Source organism: Belonocnema kinseyi, chromosome 1 (genome assembly GCF_010883055.1).
Source record: "Belonocnema kinseyi isolate 2016_QV_RU_SX_M_011 chromosome 1, B_treatae_v1, whole genome shotgun sequence".
In the NCBI taxonomy this organism is placed as follows: domain Eukaryota; kingdom Metazoa; phylum Arthropoda; class Insecta; order Hymenoptera; family Cynipidae; genus Belonocnema; species Belonocnema kinseyi.
The window spans coordinates 178,747,647-178,773,233 of NC_046657.1; the positions used below are offsets into that span (position 1 = coordinate 178,747,647).

A 25,587-nucleotide genomic window follows, 5' to 3' on the forward strand; every position below is an offset into this window, starting at 1 on the left:
GAGAGAGAGAGATTTTAGAGAAATAATTTTTATTAAATGATGAATTTATTCAATTAATTATTGCAATATTGAATTGATTAAGTGATAACTAGCATACGGGACCGAAATTTTTTGAGAAACTTCGGAACATATATTCACAGAGTTCTACAGTGGTCATTTTCAAAATTAAACTCAATTTTTATATAAAACTTTTTTTTGATATTGTTAATTCGTCTAGAAGTTTTTAAAAATACACCATTTTCTTTTAAAACTGCCATCCAGAATCCCGAGTTTTCTGAAAAAGTTGGAAAAACGGCTTTTATTAATGTTGTCACATTAGACGAGGATTTGTTTTGAATTATTAAAGCGTTAAATAAATCCCTGAAATTCTCCAAGTCCTTGTAGTCTCCTGAAAATTCCGAGAAAGTGATTGGAGGCATTTTAACAGGCAAGGAATCATTTCGAATAATTTGAGACTGATTTAAACTTGGATTAGCCCTAGGCTCAGGATTGAGCAACGCGAATTGATTATGCAAATAATCTCGAACATTAAGATAAGCATTTTCAATAGCGAGATATTTAGATTTTGAAAAATATGCTCATTCCTCATCCTCAGCTTGCGTGGTTCCCGCCTTTATCTCCAGATGATTGGTTTCACAGATTTTCTAGCGTCGTTCGAGAAGTTCCAATCCTGATTTGACAGTAGCCACTGTTTTATTAGCCTTGTAGATTTTCTTAAAGTTGATCTCAGTGCATAGAATTACCTGAAACACTCTGATAAGTCAGAGAATAATGCATCCACTTAAAAAAGGAGAAATTTAAATTGACAGCTGCTGATAATTCAGCCAAAATGGAAAAGTTTTAGCTTTTAATCTAAAGAACTAAAATAATTTACTTTAGTTTTAAAGTTTTCTGACAAGGCTAGCTAATTTGAATGTGTGAGTGTCTAATAGTTGATAAAATGTCAATAAATCAACACGAAATTAGTACGGCCTGAATTATTATTTTGTTCGCCAGAACGAGCCTCGCTCATGATGGGTAAATTAAAGTGGTCATATTACCGCTGGAGAAAGTTAGAAATCGATGAAGTCTAAAATTAAACTTGTTGACAATCATCCAAATTTCAGTCGGCGAACTTGTTATTTCTCCCTTCAAGTGAAGAATCATGAAAGGCAGAGCAAGTGAAGAATAACAGCGTGAAAGAGTACAGACTCGAAGAACCATTGTTAAAAGTTTGCCCTTGTAAAATAAATCATTTTTCCAGATCAGGTATAGTGAGAGAAGAATTGTGAGAGTTAATTAAGATTGCAAGTTTTATTCAACTTTTCGAAAACTTGGCAGATTAAGGCCATTGCAAACCGCACGGATCACTTAACTCTTTTGGTACACAATTTTGAAAAATCTGATGTTCAATGACGATGTAGATAAATTGTATCAATTTCAATTCCATAAAATCTCATAACGTTCAATAATACCTTGGACTAATACGCTTCGCATAAATTAGAACTCAGTAGGTAAAAAAGTGGAACTGGATCTCTTCATTTAACTTATAATTTTATCGGTTTGAGTATAGAACCGATGCTATACCAATACCGAACTACATCGATTAAGTAAGTATTGACATGAGGCAGTTTTTTATGTCGGTAAGATACAAGTTTTACGATTCAAAATACTAGACGCGCTTCGTTTAAACAACGGGCAGCTGCGATTCAAACTATGCAAAAACACAGTAGCCCCACGTATGAAATGCTCACACTGAAGTATCAAACGGCGCTAGGTGGGGAAAAGCGAAACCTGACCCGTTCAATGTTTTCATACCCGAAATCTCGGCGTCTAAATAGCAGTACGTCAATATAGATATACGAACACGACGAACAGCGAGAATCGAACGAATCTGTAACGCAGGAGCTTCGCGTGAGCATTGCGCTGAGTTGAGGCGCCGGACAATATGTGCTGGGAAAAATTAAATATTAATTATTTAAATATCAAATCTCGCGTCCTCTCAAATCTAAACGGCGCATGTCAAGGAATGCCAGCTGATCAAATGAAGTAAAATTTAGATTTTTCGCACTGTAAAATGCAAGCCGATTTTCAATCTTACTTCGTATATATATTGTTATAAAATTCGTTGTGCGTTAAAATATACAAATATGTGCGTCTCAATTTTTGAAAATAAAATAAATTAATTTTTAAAAATAACAATTTTGAGCTTGCTCATTTGATCCGCTGGAGTCATTTTTATAGCAAAATGTTACTTTGGCAAATCTCCATTTGATTGTATCGGCCCATATGCGACGTTTAAATTTGATATTTAAATAATTAGTGTTTAATTTTTCCCAACACATATTGTCCGGCGCCTCAACTCAGCGCAATGCTCACGCGAAGCTCCTACGTTACAGATTCGTTCGATTCTCGCTGTTGGTCGTGTTCGTATATCTATATTCACGCACTGCTATTTAGACGCAAAGATTTCGGGTATGAAAACGTTGAACGGGTCGGGTTTCGCTTTGCCTTACCTAGCGCCGTTTCATACTTCAATGTGAGTATTTTATACGTTGAGCTGCTCCATTTTTGCATTTTTAGAATCGCAGCTGCTCGTTGTTTAAACGAACGCGTCTAGTATTTTCAATCGTAAAGATTCTATCTTACCAACAAACTGTGCTTCAGATTTCGTTACGTAGCCGATACAGAACTGGAACAGTGTGTTCTCGATGCTCTAGAACAGCTGATATTTAACTTATGAACGTTGCGAGTTCTACATAAAGAACTGCTCCATGTCAATACTCACTTATTCGATGTAGTTCGGTATTGCTATAGCGTCGGTTCTATACTCAACCCGATAAAATTACAAATTAAATGAAGAGATCCAGTTCCACTTTTTTACCTGCAGAGTTTAAATCTATGCGAAGCGTATTAGTCCAAGGTTTTATTGAACTAATATAGTCGCATATTTTTTTTTGGTGTAGGTTTATTCATTGGGGAGTCCCTAACGCTATGCAGATAGACAACCTACACCATTGCCCTCGAACCCAGGGGGCATAAGATAATCAAGTACCTTCGGTTTGCAGGAAAAAAAATTTCAGTCGAAAAGAGTATAAGTCTTCCTCGAATTCATCTTATCTTGCCTCAATATGTTGAACAGCTGAAATAGCAATTAGGCTTTCTTCGATTTAGGTTTATCCTCAACTGTTCCACATCAATGTATTTCTTCACAGCGATATTTGATAAATATTGTCTTAGTCTGAATCATTTTTTATTACTAGCCCTCGGTTACAGTGTTGAATTAAAAATCTATAAAAATGTTATAACATTTATTTTGAATCTTGGTATCAATCAAAAGAGTTTAAAATTATACTGTCAAGTTCTTACTTTTTATCTTGTTGGTGACATTTTTATTATAGTATTAGAATAGTATCAAATGTACTTAAAATGTTATGGTTCTCGACCTGGTTAGTTTACCTGCCTCAGATTATATTGATAGTTTCTTTTGACTAATATTTTTTAGTGGGATTATTTTGTGTTGTATATGACTTACTGTTTTTTTTTTTTTTTGTAGCATTATGCTGTTGAGAACTCTTCATATCAAGTAACTCTACCTTTATTCTAGCCTTATCCTTGTTCAAGAATTTACGTGTGCCTGTTTCTTTTAGCATCTGTATGAATTCCTTGTCTATTTGCCAAGTAAATTCTCAGCCCCTCTTGGCCTAATTTCTTAAATTCAAGTATTTCTTAAACTTGTATTTTCACCATATTACAGCTGTTTCAGAGACTTGGCTCAAACCTAATAATTCTTCCGGTATGATAGCTATGGACAATTATACCCTGTTTCGTAGGGATGAAGATGAAAGGTGAGAAGGTGAAGTCTGCCTATATTTTCATGATAGCCTTATAGGGGCTTTGATGAAACTGAGTCCAAAGTTCTCTTTCCCTTCTACTGAATATCTTTTAGTTATTGTGCACGATAGCGTCCGGCATTCGTAACGGAAACAGAAATAATTGTGATTTTTTAAATTTGGATACTTCTTTACTCTATATGAACCAAAAAAACCTAATAAAAACCAAATATTAATGAAAATTTTCACTGTTCGAAACCAAAACTACGATTTTTTATGAATTTTTCAAAAAAATTTGTGGTTATAAAATATTAAAAATTGATAAAATCATTTATGTTTGTGGTTCATGTGGAGTAGTTTTTAATACTTTATAAAATAAAAATTGAATGAGGTCAACAGCTTGAAAGTTTCAATAAAATACAGTTTTATAATTACATAACATACAGCGATGAAATTTTAATCATTTTCGCGGCCGCGAAGCCCGCTCCCAAGCTTTTTCCCATGTTACGGATACATATTTTAATATTTCATGGTAACACAACACAATGATTAACATTTCGTAAAATATTGAAAGTATCCATTTTTTTCTCTTACTGTAGAAAAACGTTACTCTACGAAGAAGCAAATTCATTTAATACATACGAGGACGTAAAATGCTTCTAAAATAAGAACGAATAAATGCACGCATAGTGAGAACATCTATATCACTTTGCAGCGGTATTTTTTCTCGTATTGATGTTGCTGATCAGTGCTCTTATTTATTCGCACATTCATACACTAGCTTAGGTTCACTTTTTATTTAGTGTGTAAATATTGAAATATTATACTAATTGTAATACCACCCAGCAGTGCTTGCATGTGTTGCATTTTACATGTACATTCATGTTCCTTCAAGCTCCTCTTAGCCTGAGGGACTTCTTAAATTAGTGACATCAATAAATACAAAAAACTGTTTAGTAACATTTACGTTTAATACTTACAAATTTATATGAAAATCTGACTTAACACTATCATAAGGGATTCGATTTTTTTTGGAATATATGTAAAAGATTGTGGACCTAATTGTATAGCCATGATCTAAGAAAGATCTACTAAATTATAACAAGTTTGACTTAAAAACCACGATACGAGATCGAAAACCTGATGAAATCCGCATGGTACTTTAAGTTGCGCAGTACTGTTATATTACAATTTGTACACTATTAAAATATACAGTGTTTCTTCTGTGGAAGTATACTGCGCATCCCTATGTGCCATAAAATACCCTGAGTTTCTCATTTTTGAAATCTGCACTGTCCGCTATGACTACTCAGTATCCTTAGAAGCACTCACTTACACTTTATACACTTACAATTGTGGATTCACTTTAGTTTCATCACTGCACGTTTTTTGACAACCGACAAAACTTATTATTGTTTGATTGTCACTTCCGTAACTTGAGTATCCTGAAGCCTATAACCTGTTAGCAGCTTGCAGAATACAAAATATATAAATTAAGCACTACGTAAGTGGAAAAACGCGTGTAAAAGGCATTAGAAGACACAGATAAATAAAACACTGTACTGGAATAAATGGTATATATATTCAAGTAATAATGTTACATAAAATAAAAAGATCTTTCCGAAATAATTTACTTTAAGTGAGCTGAACCTTACGCGTCAATGGCCAGACTTAAATTGACAGGGTTTTTGACTTGCTTGACAAAACTCCCTCAAGACCCTTTGCTTTCCTTTATACCTAAATGTCTTCTGTATTTCTTATTTCTTGAAAAATATATTCTAATCCTAATATAAAAAATATTCACCCGTGCACGTTCATGTTGGCGCTCATGTCCTTTTGACATTTGAAACTTTTAGCGCTTCTCTCGTTTTGGTGTGCCAAATTTTTGCGCTTATATAGCTTGCCCTTTCGCGTGACCAAAATTTGATGTACCTGCCCTTTTGAAGCTCCGAACATTGACGCGAATACCTTTTTAGAATTCCAATCTTGGACGCTTATGCTCTGTTGGATTACCGAATTTTGGCACTTATGTGCTATTGATAAATCGATCATTTGGTTTTGGCAGGAAAAAAGTAGGACGAATGGACACTCAACTACAATCCTATGGCTTTTAGCCCGGGACTACGAAACCTTTGAAACTATTGAAACTGTGATTAAGATGTTTGGTATTCAATCCATAGACTGACACAAAAAGGACATTTCAATACCCATAAATCCGTGACAATTGCGCTTTTGTCCGAAAATTCATTGAATGTGCTTTACTGTATATAGCTCTTTTCAACCTAAATAATTTCTTATGAGCATGAACTTCAATGTAAATAAGTGATTTGCTTGTAATACCATTTAATGATGTTGATAAAATATTGAATGGAATCAATTCCAGTCAATGCGACTTGATTCTTTTTAATATAAAAATGTGACTTAAAGCGACTTAAATGCGACTTAAAGGTATTGCAATGTCGTTTTTAATGCCAGGCTATGAGTCAGAATCAAGTCTTTGTTACCGGGCTGGCCACTTCGGGATCGCTCTTGACGGATTTTCTCGACGGACTGATTTATTCCTACATGAAAGAGTGGCTGGAAGTTTTTCTCTTAGTCCAATTTTTTTCGGAGAGGGTTCAAATTGAAGCTGCGATAGTTCTCGTTTACCTGTCTACTCGAGGAGCTCGTTGGTCTCGAGCCTACCTTTTGTGACGCGACGCCACCCGGATCTTATCCAATTAACAATTAAATTAATTAATAATTTTTATAATTAACAGTTAACAATTCAATTGTTAAAAAAATGTTTTAGCATTTTTTATGTTTTTCGTTAATAAAATAAAATAAAAAAGTGAAAAATGACCTTTCGAAAACTGTCATAAAAAATTGTAAATTGCGAAAATAGAAAGGAAGTTACAGGCATTTGAAAATACCTGTGCAGGCGGTGTGGTTTAAAAATGCCCGCCCCCTCCCCCTTCATCACGTGGAGTGGGATTGTAATCGTGGTCTATAAATTTGTCGATTACGTACTGTTGGGTAGGTGAACATATTTCGCGAATTTAAAGAAAATCGAAGAACATGACTTTTAAAGTTGGGACTGCTTAGAAATAATGCCCCACAACGATCATCACTGATCAGGACAAAATTTCGTGAGACAGTACACCCACTCATTTATCGCTCTTCATGTTCCGAATGGCGTATAGGAAAGATGGTAAGCTAGCGCTAAGGTAGAAGGTTCAAGCTTTAAATTGAGCCGCATTAGAAGTTTCAAGATTATAAGGTTCGTGCCCTATATTGTTTCAAAATAATTTCCAAAATCACATCTGACCTGAATTTTCTCAAGATACTGACATGATAGAAAGATTTTGTTTACGGTTTCGGGTTCGGCGACTAAGAATAGACAGGAATCACCTACTCATAATTTTATTTATTACTCATAATTTTATCACAAAACAATTAAACCCGCTTGTCAATAAAGAGGGGCTTAAGTTGTGTTTAGTTTAAAATGTAACTTAATACGCAAAAATGGCCTATTATATATCCTCTACTGAATTCTGTAATAAAAAGCATTCTAATAATCTCATGTTAATCTTAAAATTGATTACATAGTATGAAAATTCTCGAACTTAAGCAAAGAGCTAAAAATAACTTCAACCACGTGAAAGGGCAATAATTTTATAAATTTGATAATAATTAAATGAAGCAGAAATCCCTAGAGTAAAAAAATACTATATAAATAATGACTTGTGTCTCATTATCGAAAATGGATCTAATTGTCATAAAAACAAATAAAAAAATTCGATAAACTTTACTCGGAAAATAGATTAAAATAAGTTTAAAAATTGTCATATTATTTAAATTTTTTATCATAGTTTTCAGAGTCTGAAAGTATTTCACGCGAAATATGACTTATTTTACAAAATACCTTAAAGTTCACAATATATAGTGGAGATAATTATGCAACTATCTTGCAAATTTTTAACTGGACGTTGAGTCTGTGACGGTGAATATTGACGATTAAAAACAGAGCCTTAGCATATGTCACCTTGGAAAACGAGTATAATTACCACATTTTTAATTGTTGCACTAAAGCAGATTTTACCAGGTAGGTTAAAAACCACAGACGTGTAGAGGAATATAATACGAATATCGTACAAAATTTTCAATAGAACAGTCAGGATTTTGCAACATTCATTGTTTCGGTGATCAAAGTATCTCTCAAATCCACGTGGACACCTGTGCGTGCACATCAGCAGCTAATCAGCAACAGATGATCAGGGAGAGTGCGATGCAGTGGGGTGAAATAAAAAAGAGGTTTAAAATACCATTTAGAACGCAATTAAGCACCGATTATATTTATGTTGTTGTTGAAAAATTCAGGATTAAATTCTTCAGAGATTGGTGAGAGCCCATTTTTTATTTTTTTGTTGCAAAAATTTGTATTTTAGTGTAAATTTCGTTTTTTATATGCTTGAAATTTTTTCTCAAAGTTGCCGTCGCTTGCATTCAATTACCAAAGCTATATGAAAGGAAAAATCGCTAACTTCTATAGTTAATTGTTTTATACAAATTGTATTCACAAATAATCAACATTAGGTATTATTCGTTTTTTAAGAATATTCCTTCTCTGAAATTGCTTGCTTTCATTATTCGGATTAAACGTGGCCATTCAAAGTTGAGATCTAATTTTAATAATTAGTTTCAGAAAAAAATTATATAAAGAATGTACAGCGCAGACATTTACAGGCAAAAAAATTTTTTGTCCACATTTTATAAATTTTTAGACAGAAAGCAGTCGTTCTTTAGTTATTTTTTTTAAATTATATAGACTATTACGTGTCTTAATCGAAATTTGTTATTTATCACTATTTGTTCATTTTGTAAATAAATACAAATTCTAGACGTTTCCAGGCAAAAATAAATCAGGTTTTTTTCTAGTAATATTGAAATGATATTCCTAATTATGTTTCCAGAACACTTTGCTAACATAATTCCAATAAAAAAGCAAGTATAAGAAAAACATTTTCTTCGAGATGAAATATGACATTTATTAGGTGTATACATCAGTTCTACACATTTTCAGAAACTTTTTTTTTATTTATTAAAGTCTAGCAAAATGCAAGTATTAGTTAATATAGAGTCTACTGGCTTCTACTACTTTTCGCCAATGCTCAGGCAATTTATGGATTCTAGGGTAAAAGAAGGCATGATATTTTGACGCTAGAAAGTCATCCACAATTTTTCACACTTCAGCTTCAATTAGAATTTGGTGCTAAGCTAAGCTGTTTTATTACAAGCGAAAAATGTTGTAATCGGACGGGGCAATGTCTGGAGAGTAAACAGGATGCGATAGAATTTCCCATTAAAATTCTTCTGTGGTTTGGCGGACCACGAAACTTCCATGCGACCTAGCGATGTCGTCCTGTAATATTACTGGTCTTTGTGTCCAAAATATGATCTCTTAGATTTTTTCGCCAAACGGTCAAATTAGAAAAAGTAACACTGGCGAACGTTATTCTTTGTAACTGAACCATTTTTGCGAAAAAAATGCAAGAAAAGAGGTCATATTTTGTGCATGGTCGAAGACCAGCAATATTTCAGCACAACAACGCTAGGCCACATGGAAGTTCCGTTGCCTGCCAAACCATAGATAAATTGCAGTGTGAAATTCCGCCGTGACCGGCTTACTCTCCAGACATTGCCTCGTCCGATTACCACCTTTTTTGCTCGTTACAAAAGAGCGTAGTTGAGCAGCGAATTATAATTTAAGATGAAGTGCGAAAAATGGTGTATGAATTTATAGAGTTAAAAATCAAACCTTCTGTCGCTATGGAATCCATCAATTGCCTGACCGTTAGCAAAGAGCAGTAGAAGCCAATGACCACTATATTAATTAATACTAGCATTTTGTTGGATTTCTTTACTTATTTGTACACCTCATAATAAAAAATCGAAATTATTTCGCTGTTTGCATTAACATTAAAATTAAATAAACACAAAAATAAGAAATTGTCTCTTACCCATCTCTGAAGAAGTTAATTCTGGATTCTTCAACTTTTTTCTACTCGGTGCATAATTGTTATTTTTAATGTTTATAATCCAGCATTATTATCATCTCTAGGCATTATATACAATACACAACAGAGTCCAGATAAAGTTTGTAATTACACCCTAGTTCACTAATTTCCTGGCATTATATATACATAATCTCCAGAAAAGACCAGGCAAAGTGCGTACTAAATGTTTTCCATTTGTACGAAAGAGGCAGTGACGCATCAGATAGCTTAAAAAAAGTTGACAAAAATGGTTTATTGTGACGAAATTTTCCGATTGCATCGGAGGCCAAGCTGCATGTCAAGTCCCTAAAGAAAATGTATGTAGGCCTGGCAGAAGAATCCTCTAAGCTAATCACCTTCGTGCACCAACGACAACTAAAGAGAGTGAGTGAGTAAGACAAATGATTCAAGATCAACTGCGATTTCAAATACTAACCGATTTTTTCCTATCTTTTTTATTTTCGCTTAATAATATAATTAAGGTAATGTAGCCTATCGAAATTATATTAATGAATATTTTACCGAATTTCGATTTATTTCAATCGCTAGCGAGCGGACGGTTTCTGGCCTGGTCCAACGTTCCCATTATTTCAAGATTACATCCAGTAGAGAAAAATAAAAATTTACTACTATATGACATAGAATTTTAATAGGCTACATAACCACCGTTCTATTATTACAAGAAAATAAAAAAAATTGAAAGAAAAAATATTAATATTTGCAATCCCAGTTTATCTTCAAACATTTCTCTTCACATTTCATTTTTCATTTCATTCAATAATTAAACGTTGCTTTTCGTTTGCTTCAATTCTTTTACGTATATTAATTTTGTTCACAAAGGATCTAGTCCTCATATTATTGATTTTTAGAAATAATCATTACAAGCCGAGGAACTAACCCTCAAAGGCTAATTTTTGTTCCATATTCAGTCACCATGATCAACAATGAAAAGAAGAATTCATCGCTGCGTACATTTCATAACATATAGTTCAGTTATTTCCCATAACTTATAGTTAATTTTATGTCCCATACGCCTGTTTCATAGGGTTCCAAAAAGCAGATAAAAAGGAGATAAAAGGACACATAAGAGCAAAAAATTGAATAATTAGGAAGAGATGGGAAGGAATTGATGTGTAAACCATGTTGAAAAATTGTCTTCTTTATTACAGCACGCAGTTTGTTGCAAATCATTAAAAAATGGGACAATATACATGTGTGAAAATTAACCTTCATGCGGGCGCGCCTTTCAAATCACTTATCCTAGAGCTCGTAGCTCACCATAAACTTTTGTAATTGAGGTTATTTTTAATAGTATTGTCCAAACACGTGTTTAAACAATAAAAGCATTTATTAAAAGTCGAAAAAGATATAAAATAGATTATCCGCTTGAAGGTTAAAAAGACCTGAATTGGATAATTAGTTGATGATTTAATTGAAAAAGATATAAAATAGATTGTCCACTTGAAGGTTAAAAAGACCTGAATTGGATAATTAATTGATGATAACATCTCACGGGACAAGATAAACTTACTCCAATGATCACGAAATTTATTTCGGTACCGTGTTACAACTTTTAATAAATATTGTTTCTAACCTTTCTCTCTACTAAGAAGGGAATTCAAGTTTGATATCAATTTTACAAATATATATTTTCTTCCACTAAAATATATTCACCAGAGTTTACCAGATCCTTTAGATTCTTGAAATAATCATGTTTCGTAACTTGAATGAATTATTACCGCACATTTCTAACTACGTTAAAAGAGAAAATAGCTGAAAACAATAATATTTTTTAAAATTTATTTAACTCCTCATTATCAGTCAAAAGTAGTGATTTATTTATTGTAAACAATTCGTAGAAAAAAACTGCAGAAAACTCTTACTTTGCGACAAAAACTCACAAAACTCAATTTGTACACTGATGTCGTTTTTTGAGAGGGGGGAGTGGGGGGCTACGAAAGAGATATTGTTGAGCCCCGCGGAACGAACGCTAGGCAAGTCCTAGATGGCACCACTAGAGAAAGACTACATACCCTGTCCTAGCGATCCACCTTACCGACAACTTTAAAAGTGAGTTCTACAGAACATTTTTTTACAGCCTGAGCTCGGTTAGGAAAAATAAGCTTGTGTAAAATAAAAATTTGGATAATATCCGAAAGGATTATATTTCATATAAGAAAATTTTCTCAATTTAAATGATGAAGATATAAGTATCAATATAAAAATATAAGGAATTATTATTTGGATTATGGTATAAAATCCTTTCGGATTTTATACAGATATTTATTTTTCACAGGCTAATATTTCCTAACCGAACTCAGTCGGTAAAGAAACTTTCTGCAGAACCCATTTCAAAAATTTTGGAAATGGTAGAATTCTAGGGCAGGGCATTTAGACTTCCTTTATCCATCTGGTCGTTCTCAAGCAATCTAGTGGACACTTTTAGTATTAAACCATTCAAATTTATCGACCTAATATTTCAAAAAGCAGAAGTAGATGTATTTTATTCATATACTCTGCAACATGAAATATTGAGTTACGACTCGATTCACGTATTTCTTCCCTGAGAGATTCTGCGATTTCAACTATAGGATCCTGTCTGGTTTCGAATGGATTCAGTCTGATTAAAATGTACAAAAGTGTCTTTTTTCCTTTATGGGAAATACGTGTTGAGCTTCCTGGGACTTGCAAAACCCCTGAATATCAGGTAGTAGTAATTCAGTGGTGCTAATTATAGTGAGTTTGCAGTGGAATTTGAGGCCAGTTGATGGGAAGAGCATATGTGAGGGTTTTGTGAGTGAGGATTGTATGTTAGAAAGAATTAAAGTGAGAAGTTGCGTAATATTTTGGGAGATTGAGACTTTTTTGTGTAGGCTGAGAGGTTGGTTTGGTTACCGTGGGAAGCAAGGTGAGGAGGCAGGTGCAACCGAGTACAGGCTGTAGGGAAGGTTAGGGAAAGATTAGCACGAGAGGGAAGCACGGAAGAAATTACGATAGCAGGGTGAGGTAGAGCTGTAGTGACAATAGCTACGCAGTACGCAGGTTACGTTTTTGATGGATTCAGACGAGGAAATATTCTGCACGTGGAAAAGTGACAAGAAAAGGAGACAATATAGGAAAACAATAGAGAGCGAGAGATTAAGTGCGGATAGTTTTGACTCAATTGAACCGGTTATAAATAGGAAGAGGAATAAGGCAAAAAGAGCAAGCAGCGAAGAAAAAAAAGAAATAGGATCCATCCTAAAAACACCGAAAATGATCAGAACACCTCCGGGAAAAGATCAGAATAGAAAGGGGGAGAAGGACGATGGGGAATACTAAGACAACATTGAAAATAGAGGGACAGTAGACGTTGAAAAGTTAAAGTCAGAGAGGAGTTAAGAGTTGATAAATTGAAAAGGAATGCAGTATGAATTGAGGAAAATTGCGGAAGAAGAAAGAAGTAAGGGAAAAAGCACATGGGTTAAGTATGGCGGAATACAGCTGGATGGAATATGGTGGGATTGGGACGAAGAAAGGGAAGAGATAGTAAGAAATAAGGAAATGACAGTTAGCTGACCGAGGAGCATCAGAATGAGTGTGGTTTGGTCTCTGGCTGCAGACAGGCTAAAACACTCTTGGATCAAAGCTAAACTCTCACCGAGCGAAGGAATTACTCAAACTCGGGTGGAGTGAAGTGAAAGTCCTAAGAAAAATTTTCACAGGACATGGAAACCTCCGGTATCACATACAGACTTCTACTCATTTACTCTGTCACTGCCCTGTGATTGCGGAGAAGCGTGTAACGCTCACAGGCAGTTACTGCACCAATGAGTTTGAAATATCAGCCAACGGCGTGGCTGCGGTACCTCCCTATGGAGAGAGCTTTGGGGCCACGCTTAAGGCTTATAAGGGGACGCAACGAGATCACTGAAGCGTCGGGGGCTGTTACGATCTCAGCCCAGAATAATAATAATAATATTATTCTAAGAAAGCTCTAAGAAATCATCCAGAGGAGACTGTTGTCACCTCCAACGCTCATGGCCGCTCGTATTTGTATACCTACAACATCATCGCAGGGGGTTTCAACTATCGTATTAAATTATTTGAATTAACTTATAACATTCTAATCTCATCAGTCACTTGACTTAGTCCGTAGCTATGATGTAGCACCGGGTTTACCCGAGTAAAAGTTTAATAAAAACAAATCATAATAATAATAATAAGAAATATAAGATATAATAATAAAAATAAGAAATAGTAAGAAGCAAAAAAGGCGAGAAACAAATGTAGGGAAGATTGGAGGATATATTACTAGAATATAGCAGGATTGGAAAGAAAGGATAGGGAGTTTATGAGAAATTTGACACAGTAGGAGGTATGGTGGATACGAGTTTAGGTGAAAAGGTATGGGAAAGAGTAAGGGGAAGGTTACCAAGAGGTTACAAATGGCAAGTTCAAAATGCAAAGATGAAGAATAAAAAAGGCAGAGCAAAGGGAGGAATGGTAATGAAAGTGAGGAACGAATGTATAACAGAGAAGGAGAAGAAAGAGAGGAAAGAACAAAAAGAAGGATTAATGGTAGAAGAGGTAAATATGGGAGGAAAGAACTGGAAGAAAGTGGGGGTTTATGAGAACGGTGATATGCAGGAGAAAGCAGAGGAGATAAAAGAAATTATGGTACTGTATGTGGAGGGAAAGAAATTGTTAAAGAGTTTCGAGAAGTTGGGATGGTTTATCTTAAACGGAAATATATAGAGAGAGAGAGAGATGAGGAAGGAAAATATACACGCTAAGTAGGAGAAAGGGGAACGGTAAGTGATTATGTGCTAGTGGATTATAAGGTAAGAGAGAAGGTCAAGAAACTAGAAGTAGGAGATTATATTGATTCAGATCACTTTCCCTTAAAAGTGACATCAGAGGTAGAAAAAAGTAATAGCAATATGGATAAATAGGAAGCAAAGGTAAAAAGAGCAGGAAAAGGGGATTGGTTAATCGAAGGAAAAGAACAGTTTAGAGAGAAGGTCAGAAATATCAAAATGGGAGACGGAAATGTGGACCACGATAGGGAAAATGGCACGAGAAATAAAAATAGGATTAGAGTGGACAAGCAAAAAAGAAATTTGTAAAGAGGAGTCGAGAGAAAGGTTAGGAAGGGAGAAAACTATGGTAGAGAAAGAGATGAGGAATAGGACATAACAAGAGAAGAAATATTCAAGGTGTTGGGTAAGACGGCATGGAAAATTGAGACGAAGTTAAAGGAGTGAATGGGAGGGGATTTAGCGAAAAATTGTTTAAAGAAGGTAAAGGAAAGGAGAGGGAGAGAGGTTGAACTTACAAGATTGGAAGAAGAAAGGAGGTAGTTTCTTAGTAAAAGAGATATAGGAGAGGGGAATGAAGTAAGCTATGAAGAATTGGAGGCAAGGGACAGAGAAGCTATACACTGGGAAATGAGGTAAGGGAGTGGATGTATTGAGAAAGGATGAGAACAGAAAGTGCAGAATATGTAAATGGGAGGAGGAAACATGGGAGCATGTATGAGAAGGATGTAGGAGAGAAATGGAAGATAAGTGGAGCTGGCAAAAGAATGTGGTAAAGATACTAGGGAGGATGGATTGGGAGTCGAGTGGATGAAGAGGTTGGAGGGGGCTAGAGGGGCGAATGGGAAAGAATGAAAGTGGAAAAATGGCAAAATGAGAATGAGATAAAATAAAAGTGAAAGTGAAGGAAAAATTAAGCGGAAGTCGCCTAGATTAAAGACGTAAAGATTTGTAAGTAGTTGTTATTATGTATTAGTAAAAGTAGATTAAGATAAGAGCTCGTAAGAATAGCATAATATAAAGTTTGCAGATGTTTATGTAATAAATAAAGGTCATGTAAATCCTTAGACGTTTAAATAAAGAAAGAAGAACTAGCAAAATGACGGTCATTTGTCTGAAAAAATTAAAACGAGATTTTCTGAAACACCGCCACCTTCTATTTTTTTTGCTCTTTTTTGTTGAATGTTTACTTTAATAAGTAAGATACAATCAGACTTTTATATGGGCTGAATACGTCTTGTGGCCAGGTGAATTTTTTTTATAGAATCGAATTTCCCACTTTTTTCTCGCAAACACTGACAAGTACAGAAAAAACGTTAGGACGAAAGTTTGTACGTCTAAAAAAGTTGTATGGAAAACACCTCTCGTGCACGATATCTTTCATCTGTTACAACCTCTCCTTATCCACCGAAGAGAACGCGCCGTTGGGATCCATAAAAAACGAGTACACTTTCGAACTCTTCTTTGACAATTCCTTATCCATCACATGCTGCAAAACGTAAATATTGTCGATAGTGCTCCTTCCTTCCCTAAAGCCAGTCTGTGTCTCCTGCAATATTCCTTTCCTCTCGACATCCTTCCGCAGCCTATCCGCCAAAACTATCGCGTATACTTTGTACTTCGTATTCATCAGCGTAATCCCTATATAATTTGCCTGCCTATCCCTATCCCTATCCCCTATTTTTATACATAGTCTACCACCGATACCCCCACCTTACTCGCATACGTGTATTCTCCCTCCTCGTCCCCAGTTACCATACCATTCGCTACCGTCCAGCTTCTATCCTCCATTCAGTCCCTTAGAATGTTCCACTCTTTATTTATTACATTCAATCTTCTTTGAAGATTTTCTGCCTCCATGTAGAGGCCCCCTTCTCTTCCCATTCTCGCATTTAAGTCCCTTCCCAATACTGCCATACCCTCCTCTATTTCGCCCAGCAAATCTTCGACACGTTTTGCTTCCCCTCCCTCTCTCTCCTGTCATAAGCTTCTTTCTCCAATCTATTCTTAACCCCTGTTATAATTCCCTGCTAGCCCTATCTTTCTTCTTTACTCTCACAACCTCCTGGAGCAGAAGAAATTCATACTTTTTCAGACTTTTAGTGTGAAGTATGTTATTTTATATACTATTTATCAAGTAATTTTATTTTTTTTAATATGGGAGTACATAAGAAAAGTGGGGCTTCCCAGAAAATCTTTCTTATTTTTTTCTTCAAATTTTAATAATATGAAGAAAATATTTGGTGGAAAGTCCCATCTTTTTTTTGAAATATTTTCAAAAGCTTATACTAATAAAAGAATGGAAAACTAGCATTTTTATATTGGCTAAACCATTGTTGAGGCGGGAAAAATTTTTTTTCGTAAAAGTCTAATTTTTTAAATTTTTTCTTAAACGCTGGAAGATGTTGCAAAAGAGCAAGAGGTATTTTTTATTCGAAATTTTTGAGATGTACAATCTTTTAACCTTTCATGCTTATCAAAGTAAAAATTCAAGAAAACATTTAAAAAAAGATGAAAAAAATATATATAAAAGAAACCTTCGAAAAAAATGACTTCCAATTTTTTCAGAAAAACGCATGGCGGGTGAGACTTTAAAAATAAGTTTCAATTCGTATTCTACTGCTAAATGTGAGATGAAATATTGAGTTTCAGCTCAATTCCCATTATGTGGACGAATCAGACTAAAATGTGCAAAGAAGTTTTTTTTTACTTATGGTAGATACTTTATGTGGCTTGAGAAATCTCTAAATATCATTTTTCTTTTTCAAACATCAAGAAGCGCACTTTTTGGGTGGGTTTGAACATATTTTCGAGTGATACGCATTCAAATTTGAAAAGTAAATGTTCCCTATTGTGTATGATGATACAATAAAATTCATAAATATATTATAAAAGTTTATAGCCTGGACCTCGTACAATCTCCATCCCACTTGAAATAATATTATGAATAAGAGTCTTAATTTAGTTTTAATATAATAATACAAGAGTTTTTAATATCAATCATGAGAAAAATTTAAGAACTATAAAATTGATCAATTTAAATCAGAAAGCATACCTTATTAGCATATAATTTATTTTTAAGAATAACTATTCGAAATCATATACAAAATAAGTTTTGAAATTCGAAGCTATTCATTATTATGTATCACTGATGGAGAGTGAAATTGAACAGTATCAAAACAGTATATTCCAGTATCTAAACCTACATACATGTTGTAATATTACTTCTCGATTCGGGCAGATACTTTTACTCTTTTCTCAAAGGTGCTAGAAAATTGCAAAAGTCATCGAAAATGACATAGTCGAGGCGGCGTCTTGGAAAATGTAAAAAATCATTTTTCTTATAAAGATCATCATTGTGTTTTTCCTGGACTTCTGTTCTAAACTTGCAATAAATTCTCATTTTTTGCAATAACAAGACGAAATACCTTCATTGGAACAAATGTTTTCTTGGAACTATTAGGTGTTTTTCAAAAAAAAAAACCATTTCTGTAATAGTCCGTTTCCGTGCATTATTTATAAATATTTTGCAGGTTTATCTTCAGAATTAATTAGATTATGATGACACAAAACATTTCTTGTGCACATTTTTGCATTACATCCATCGCATAATGTATATTTAAAATTTGCAGTGATTTTTACTCCATACTGCCTATTTTATGTGGCTCCCGGACAGGTGATAATTCAAAATTCAGAAATTAGCCTGAGGCTCGGTTCAGAAAGGTTTACTTACAGCACTCTTAATTTAAATTACATTTTCTCTCTACTTGGAAAACCTTCAGGGTAACAGTCAGACAACGATAAGGATTTTCAAATTCCACTGTTTTTCTTCTTTAACTGCATCATCATATACAAAATCAAGATTATATACTTTTCCTGTAACATATACGAGGTGTTTCTTTTCGTAGAAGTTGAGTATATACAAATCTAATTAAAAGTTTCAATGTATGGTTGATATACACGTGTATTGGATCTAGTTGAGTTGGAACTTTTGGATGAATTTCGCGAACACGAACTACCTTAAGTCAAAAAGAGATAGAGGGAAATTATTCACTAATAAATACTTAGAAAAACTATTCTTAATTTCCCGAAAAGGCATATAGAATATACATCGTGGAAACGAGATTTAAGCAGAAAAATTAGTTAGATCCCTTTTCCTTTGTGAAGAATGTTTTTCTCATTTCATTGCGATTCAAGCTAAACTTTTAGTAAACTCGGCGTGTAAGTGTTTATTATATTATATAAACAAATGGAACTTGTTTAAACAGATGGAAAATGCAATACACCAAAAATGTTATAATCAACATTAATTTGGTATCGTACCTCTCGAAGGAATAGTAAGGAGACCGATCTCATTCATCCGAATTAGCAGGAGCAACGGTATGTTTATCAGGTTATGCGAGTCTGTTTTCTTTTGCAGAAAACAACAGTTTTTTATTTGCTTAGTAAAATGAGTATGTAAAGGTGTAAAATATCATTAATGCTTTTAGTTAAGAGAATGACTAAGCTATATAAGATTGCGGTAAACAAGGGAGTGCGCTATAAAAGTGGTAAGCGTAGAATTGAATGAAATGGTAATTGTATGTAAATACAATTGTAATTGTAATCTATGTTTACCACTTTTATAACGTTCTCTTTTTATGATCGTTATCTTACTTCAGTCTAGTAATTCGTTTAACCAAAAGATTGAATTAAATAATAAATATTTTATACGCTTGTTTTACTTGACACTTTTCGGATTCTATCAAAGGTTTTCCATGGCAGTTCGGTTTTCTTATTATTCCTTCTTGGTGTTTGTGATACCATAAAATAATAATTTTTCATGATTGTCAATAACTTAATACACTTATCGAATAAAAATTATTCATGTTAGAAAAGATTTAGAAAATCACTTGAACATGAATTTTATATAAAACTGCTATTTTCCATTCTGTGAGACATTTTTGTGACACAATACAAAAAGGTTTGGGGTGGGCGTCAAAATTAAAAATCACCAAGTAGGAAGTATTCCTTGAACCTTTCAAGAAATGACTGAAATTCAATTTAAAAAAAGGTAATAACTAGTTTTTTTCACATTTTCCGGAAAACCCAGTTTTTCCTATTCACAATACCATTTCAATTTCTAAGAGTTGGGCGCACGTTTTAACACTGTCTTTCTCCGGGAGCCTCTCAAATTGGGAGAGGAAGAGGTACATGTTCTCTACCAAAAGAGTGTTTTGGGACCAGCCTCATCTTTATAGGAACTTTTATGATATATTTCATAAATAAAATTGTTTTAAGTTCTATCTCTCGTCCTCTGTCCACGAATTAATTATTTTTTAAAGTATTTTTACACAGTTTGAAAATAGGTCATCGAATAGAAATGGACCGATAACACTGTGGGGAGCACGGAAATGGGCTGCAGAGAGATAGAGAGAGAGAATATTTGAGAGGTAATCCTGTCTCTTTCTGGATAAAGCTGATTGGTCGAGGGCATTTTCGAGACATATATCTCAAATGTTTTCACTCTCTACAAAACCTATATATATTCTCCTCACAGTGTGGTCGGTCAACTTCTATATGTCGATCAAAATGACCACAAATTATAAACAAAAAAAGAACGTATACTTATAGTGCTTAGAAGTGCTTCTGATAAGACAGAATTATCAACATGAAAAATATCAAATATATTGAATCTGTCGTCCGTGATTATTAAGAGTAACGTGATATATGGAGCTTCTCTCGTTTATTTATAACCTTGTTGCGATGTTTGGATCGTATAGCAGGTCCAGTTTTGTGAATGCCTGTAAAATAAATCCTTACATAACAAGCTTGATTGGCCGGTCAGATTTAAAATGAGTTCAGTAACGAGTCTCTATTAAAGAAAAAATATATATTCATTTAAGTAATTCATAATATTTCTGTTTTCTTTTTAGGAAGTTTTATTTCGTGAGTAGGAAAGACTCTGTGAGAAAATTAGCAGCAATGCACTGTAACAAGGTCAAGCAAGAAAAATTGGATGCTTACAAAACTGAACTGAAGGCGCAACAGAAAGATTTCTTTAAGCAAAAAGCCAACAAAATTGCATTCATCAGAGAAGAAGAAATAGCCTGTGGATTAGAGCCAAGTATTAGTCTAGAGGATATCGAAAATGCTAATAGGTTAACGAAACAGTACGGAGAATTTTAATGAGTTTTCTTTTTAAATGAACGGAATAAACTATGCTTTCTGCAAACTTTCGGAAGAATTTACTTCATTGGTGTAAACCCTCGTTTGATATGTGTAACCTAATTAGGTTGTGATAAAAAAGTGAAGTTTCAAATTTCATATATTACTAGAATTCCAATGGTTTTTGTATTCACTAATTTATAAAAGTGAGGACCAATGAGGTTATTTTTTGTGCCACAGGTGTTGTGTATGCCTAAAACCCAGTTTCTTTAGTAATTTTTTACGTAGAACCCATTAGGTTAGCTCGTTTTAGTGTAAGGTTGATATTTATTATTTTGTTTGTAATTAATTTTTTATTAAAATGCTCGTATGAAAGCTACCACTGCTTAGCATCCAACTCATTGACCCTGTCGTTGGGGAGCGTACTGCTCCGGCCGCGTCGAGTGCTGTCATTAAAGATTTAAAAAAAGACTTCCAAATTGACAATAACATACGTTTTTTTACGTTTATATCTTAAAAACATCCATATTAGAAAATAGCATTCATTTCAAATTGGAAAGTTTATTGTTATCTCTTAATTGCTTCAGTGATGGTCAGCCAACCCACCCATTTATTTAGATTACGGAAAATTTATCAACGATCTGTTTAGAATCTATATATAGTTCAAATACTCCCCTCTTCTGAACCTCGCTCTTTCCAATTATAACATTATCGCCAAAACCTTCCCTGCACGTGCCATCTAAGTACCAATATTCCTGTTGAAAGGTTTATTAAGTTTTTCAAAGCTAAGAATCGTACCGCTACTGAGGTGGAATATGCGATTCTCGAAATTCTGTATGCTGTAGATCTTGACATTATGAATTGTCATGGTCTGTCATATGACAACGCCCCGAACATGACAGGAGAATATGGGGGATTACAAGCAAAAATTAAAGAGCATAATCCTTTAGTGGTTTATGTTCCCTGCGCAGATACCCCCTAAATCTGACAAGGAATGCTGCTACTGACTGCTCTTTGAATTGTACAAGTTTTTTAATGGTCATGTGGCCATCTTGGTGAGAAGCTCTTGCTCATGTCTGCAATTTTACCAACTCGAAAACAATATTTTGCAATGATGTTTTAGATCGCATTCCCGCGACTAATTAATTTTTACAAAGTACTACCACTGAACTATGTAATGTAATTGATCAATTTGTTGAAAGTACATTTTATATAAAAAAGAAAAACATAAACTTAAAATATTCTAATTGTGTAACAAAATTGCACAAGACTGCTACACCTTTGCACCTTTTTAAGACTTTCTTCACATTCCCCGCCCTAGACTTACCATCATCATCTTCCACTACCCTTCTTAATTCAACATTTATAATGATATATTAAATATATATAATGATGATTAAAATTTCACTTCCAATTATCTTTCCTATTCTATTGCATATTTATAATGCTGTCCTTCAGGTCGGTATCTTCACAGATATCTGGAAAAAGGCTGTTATTTGCTCACTTCTCAAAATTTCGAAGCCTACTTCTCCAAAAGACTTCCGGCATATTTCTATTTTATGTGCATTGTCTAAACCACTTGAAAAAATTGTTCGCGTGCAACTTTCCAAATTTATAGAAAAATCTAAGGCCATTGATCCGATGCAATCGGGTTTTCGGGCGAATTATAGCACTCTCACTGCTTCTACAAAAGTCGTAAATCAAGTGTGGGGTCCTCAGGGCTCCATTCTGGCACCCCTCCTTTTCAATTTGTTCACCTCTTACCTTGGAAGTGAACTTCAACATTACAACTACCACAAATATGCTGACGATTTCAAAATTTACTTAACCGGACCTATTTCCTCACTAAGTAGATTGCTTTTTCTAATCCAGGAGGATATCCATCAGGTTCTACTCTGGGCGTGGAAGAATGGACTTAATCGTGAAACGGAGAAAACTCAGGCAATTGTTGTTGGACTCACTTCTTATTTCCTTAACTGTACTTTGTCCTGGAAGGAACATGTAAAAAGTATCTCGAGGAAAACACAGAATTCTACATCAACTATATAGGAAGAAGGACTCTTAACCTACCTCCACTCGGATACTGCTGGTTAAGAATTTAATCTTGTCTCATTTTGACTACGGTTGTATAGTATATGATCATTTGGCCGACGATTTAAATTTAAAGCTCGAGCGTGCGTTTAATGCCTTCCGTTTTATTTAAAATTTGCCTAAATACGAACACATAACTCCATACAGATTGCCAAGAGAAGACAATTCCTTATGGGTAATTTACTGTACAGTCTTTTTCAAAACAAAGCTCTTGTATATCTATTTAACCTTTACCAATTTCTAGACAGAGACCTTCCAGGACAGTCTAGGCTTCGTGAAAGACATAAAATCCTTAAGATTCCTTTCCACAAAACGTGTCAGCTTTAACGATCATTATAGTAAGCGGTGCCCGGTTATGGAATAAAGTTCCATACGATATTAGAAGTGCACCTTCCCTGTATCATTTTAAAAATCTTTTTTCAAATATTTGTACAATACTTCGAACCCAACTCTTTAAATTACTTATTGGTAATCTCTCGCATTTTATTCTCGAACATTGCAACTTCGAAAATCCTTATGTTTTCCTTAACTTTTGTAAATTTTGTTTCTTATTCAGACAGTTTTTCCCTCTTTATTTTTACTTAAATATGCACATGAGCTACTAATTAATCACTCAGTTTCAATTAATATAAATTTATCTTATGCCTAATTTGATGCGTATTATTAGGTCGATTCAATAAATTTATTGATTTAGTTTATATACTTAATTATAAGATTAATCAAGTACTCTACCGATCAGTGCTTGCACACATTTGAAATGGCCTCGTATTATCCTGTTCCTTAGAGGGCTATTTAGCCCTAGGATCTTTCTTTTATAAATACAATACAAATAAATACAAATCTTCTATATTAGCAATGATATTATAAACAGGGATATTGTTCGAGTTATAAGAAATCCCAAATTTAGTACCCAATGCTAAGGTTTCATCTGTTACATCAGGAACTGTCACATTTGATCAATGTTTTAACCATTTTTTAAATCTTAAGCCTCTGTATCTATTGGCTTTTTCTAAAAAATATTTTTATGTGAACTTCCCTTTGTTAAAATTTCAACTTTTGTAAAGTACATTCTTGTGATTGAAAAAAAGTTAACCATCACGTTTTCCGTAACTTTTCTATCTAGTCCGTATTTTAAATATTAGTCTGCAAATTAGTTCGGTGCCTTTATTTTTATGTCTTGTTACTCTTGGTTAAACTTAATTTTTTGTTGGTCCGAAGGTAGTTTTAAAAGGTGAACCTCACTTTGAAACAAAATATACTAAGTGGCGACCCTGCGAACTAAACTTCAAATATCATTAGGAAAGACAATGTCATCCAACAAGGAGCATTAGAGACAGTACACGCTTTTTTCATTGCAATTGAAAAATCATCATTGTTAAATCTCTGAAATCACTTTTTACACGTTTCACGTATCACCGCACCTTTTCCGAAGGCTGAGAAAATAATTTCGGCCACCTCAGCTACATTTTTTCAATGAGAATACAAAGAAAATGCAGTGTCTCAAATGTTCGTTGTCGGATGCCATGTTATTGATTAATGATTTGTCAGCTTAACTCTGCAGGGCCGCCACCCATTATATTATGCATTAAATCTAAAGGTTTTCCCTTTCAATCTACCTTAGAGCGGGAAACAATTCCAGTTAGACCAAGAGTTATAAGACATTAAAGTATTATTTTTTTATTATTACACCATTAAGCCATTTCCCTTTCGGGGTAGGCGTGACTCACTCGGTAGGGGAAAGGAGTAGTGTCTGGAAGGGATAGAGATTTTTCAGATGGATCCAGAATTCTCGTGCTATTTAAGTAAATAACACGTTCGTTCCGCAACACTGCTCCGACCCAGGTTGCTGATCAATCTCTCTAGCAATCACCCCAAGCGAAGAACCTCACGAAGTCGTTATGTAAGGTTCCCCACTTGGGTCCATTAGTAGCCAAGGTCTTTTGTTTCAGGCGTCATTCATTCTACTGACACTCTTTTTATTAAATATTTGCCGCCATACTTTTCTGTCCTGGCATACTTCTCTAGCTTCTTTTATGTCCATGCATTTTTTCATGCAGGCTCTCGTGTTTCTGTGACTTCTTATGTCCCTTATAACTAGGGTCTCATTCACACATTCTAACCATTCTTTCCGCGGTCTACCTCTGGGCACGCTGCCATTTACTTTACCTTGATACACTTGTTTCGTTAGTCGTTCATTTGGCATTCTCTCAACATGTCCAAACCATCTTAACCGATTTCTTTCCCATGTGTCTACTAGCGTATCTTCTACACCACATTCTTTTAGAATTGTCTCGTTACTTACTTTGTCCATCAGGGTTTTCCCGCATATTACGCGCATGAATCTCATGTCAATTGCGTTAATTTTACTCTTATATTTTTCTTGATAAGTCCATGTCTCGCTACCGTATAGTACTGTCGGTACAAATATGGAATTATTTATTGCCATTTTAGCTTTATTTGATATATTTTTACTTCTGATAAGGGGACCTGCTCTATCAATAACCTTCTTACCTAATTCCTCATCTATTTTCCCGTCCCTAGTAATGAAGCTACCAAGGTATACGAACTTACCAACTTGTTCAATTCTCTCATCATTTAATAAAATATTGCATAGTGTTTTCTCACTCTTTCCTTCGAACTCCATAGTTTTTGTTTTATTTGCGTTAATTTTTAGGCCCATGCTCTTCATGCTTGCATCTAGTT

At 34.3% G+C, this 25,587-nt stretch overlaps 1 protein-coding gene across 1 annotated transcript in view; it reads left to right on the forward strand.

The window, feature by feature from the left end:
- Positions 1–21,169, forward strand: part of LOC117169840 (28S ribosomal protein S15, mitochondrial) — a 78,399-nt gene extending 57,230 nt beyond the window's left edge. The window contains exon 4 of the mRNA XM_033356350.1: positions 20,562–21,169. Coding sequence (XP_033212241.1) covers positions 20,562–20,814 — 253 coding nt within the window. The 3' untranslated portion in view covers positions 20,815–21,169. The remainder of the gene's footprint in view (positions 1–20,561) is intronic.
- The last annotated feature ends 4,418 nt before the right edge of the window (positions 21,170–25,587 follow it).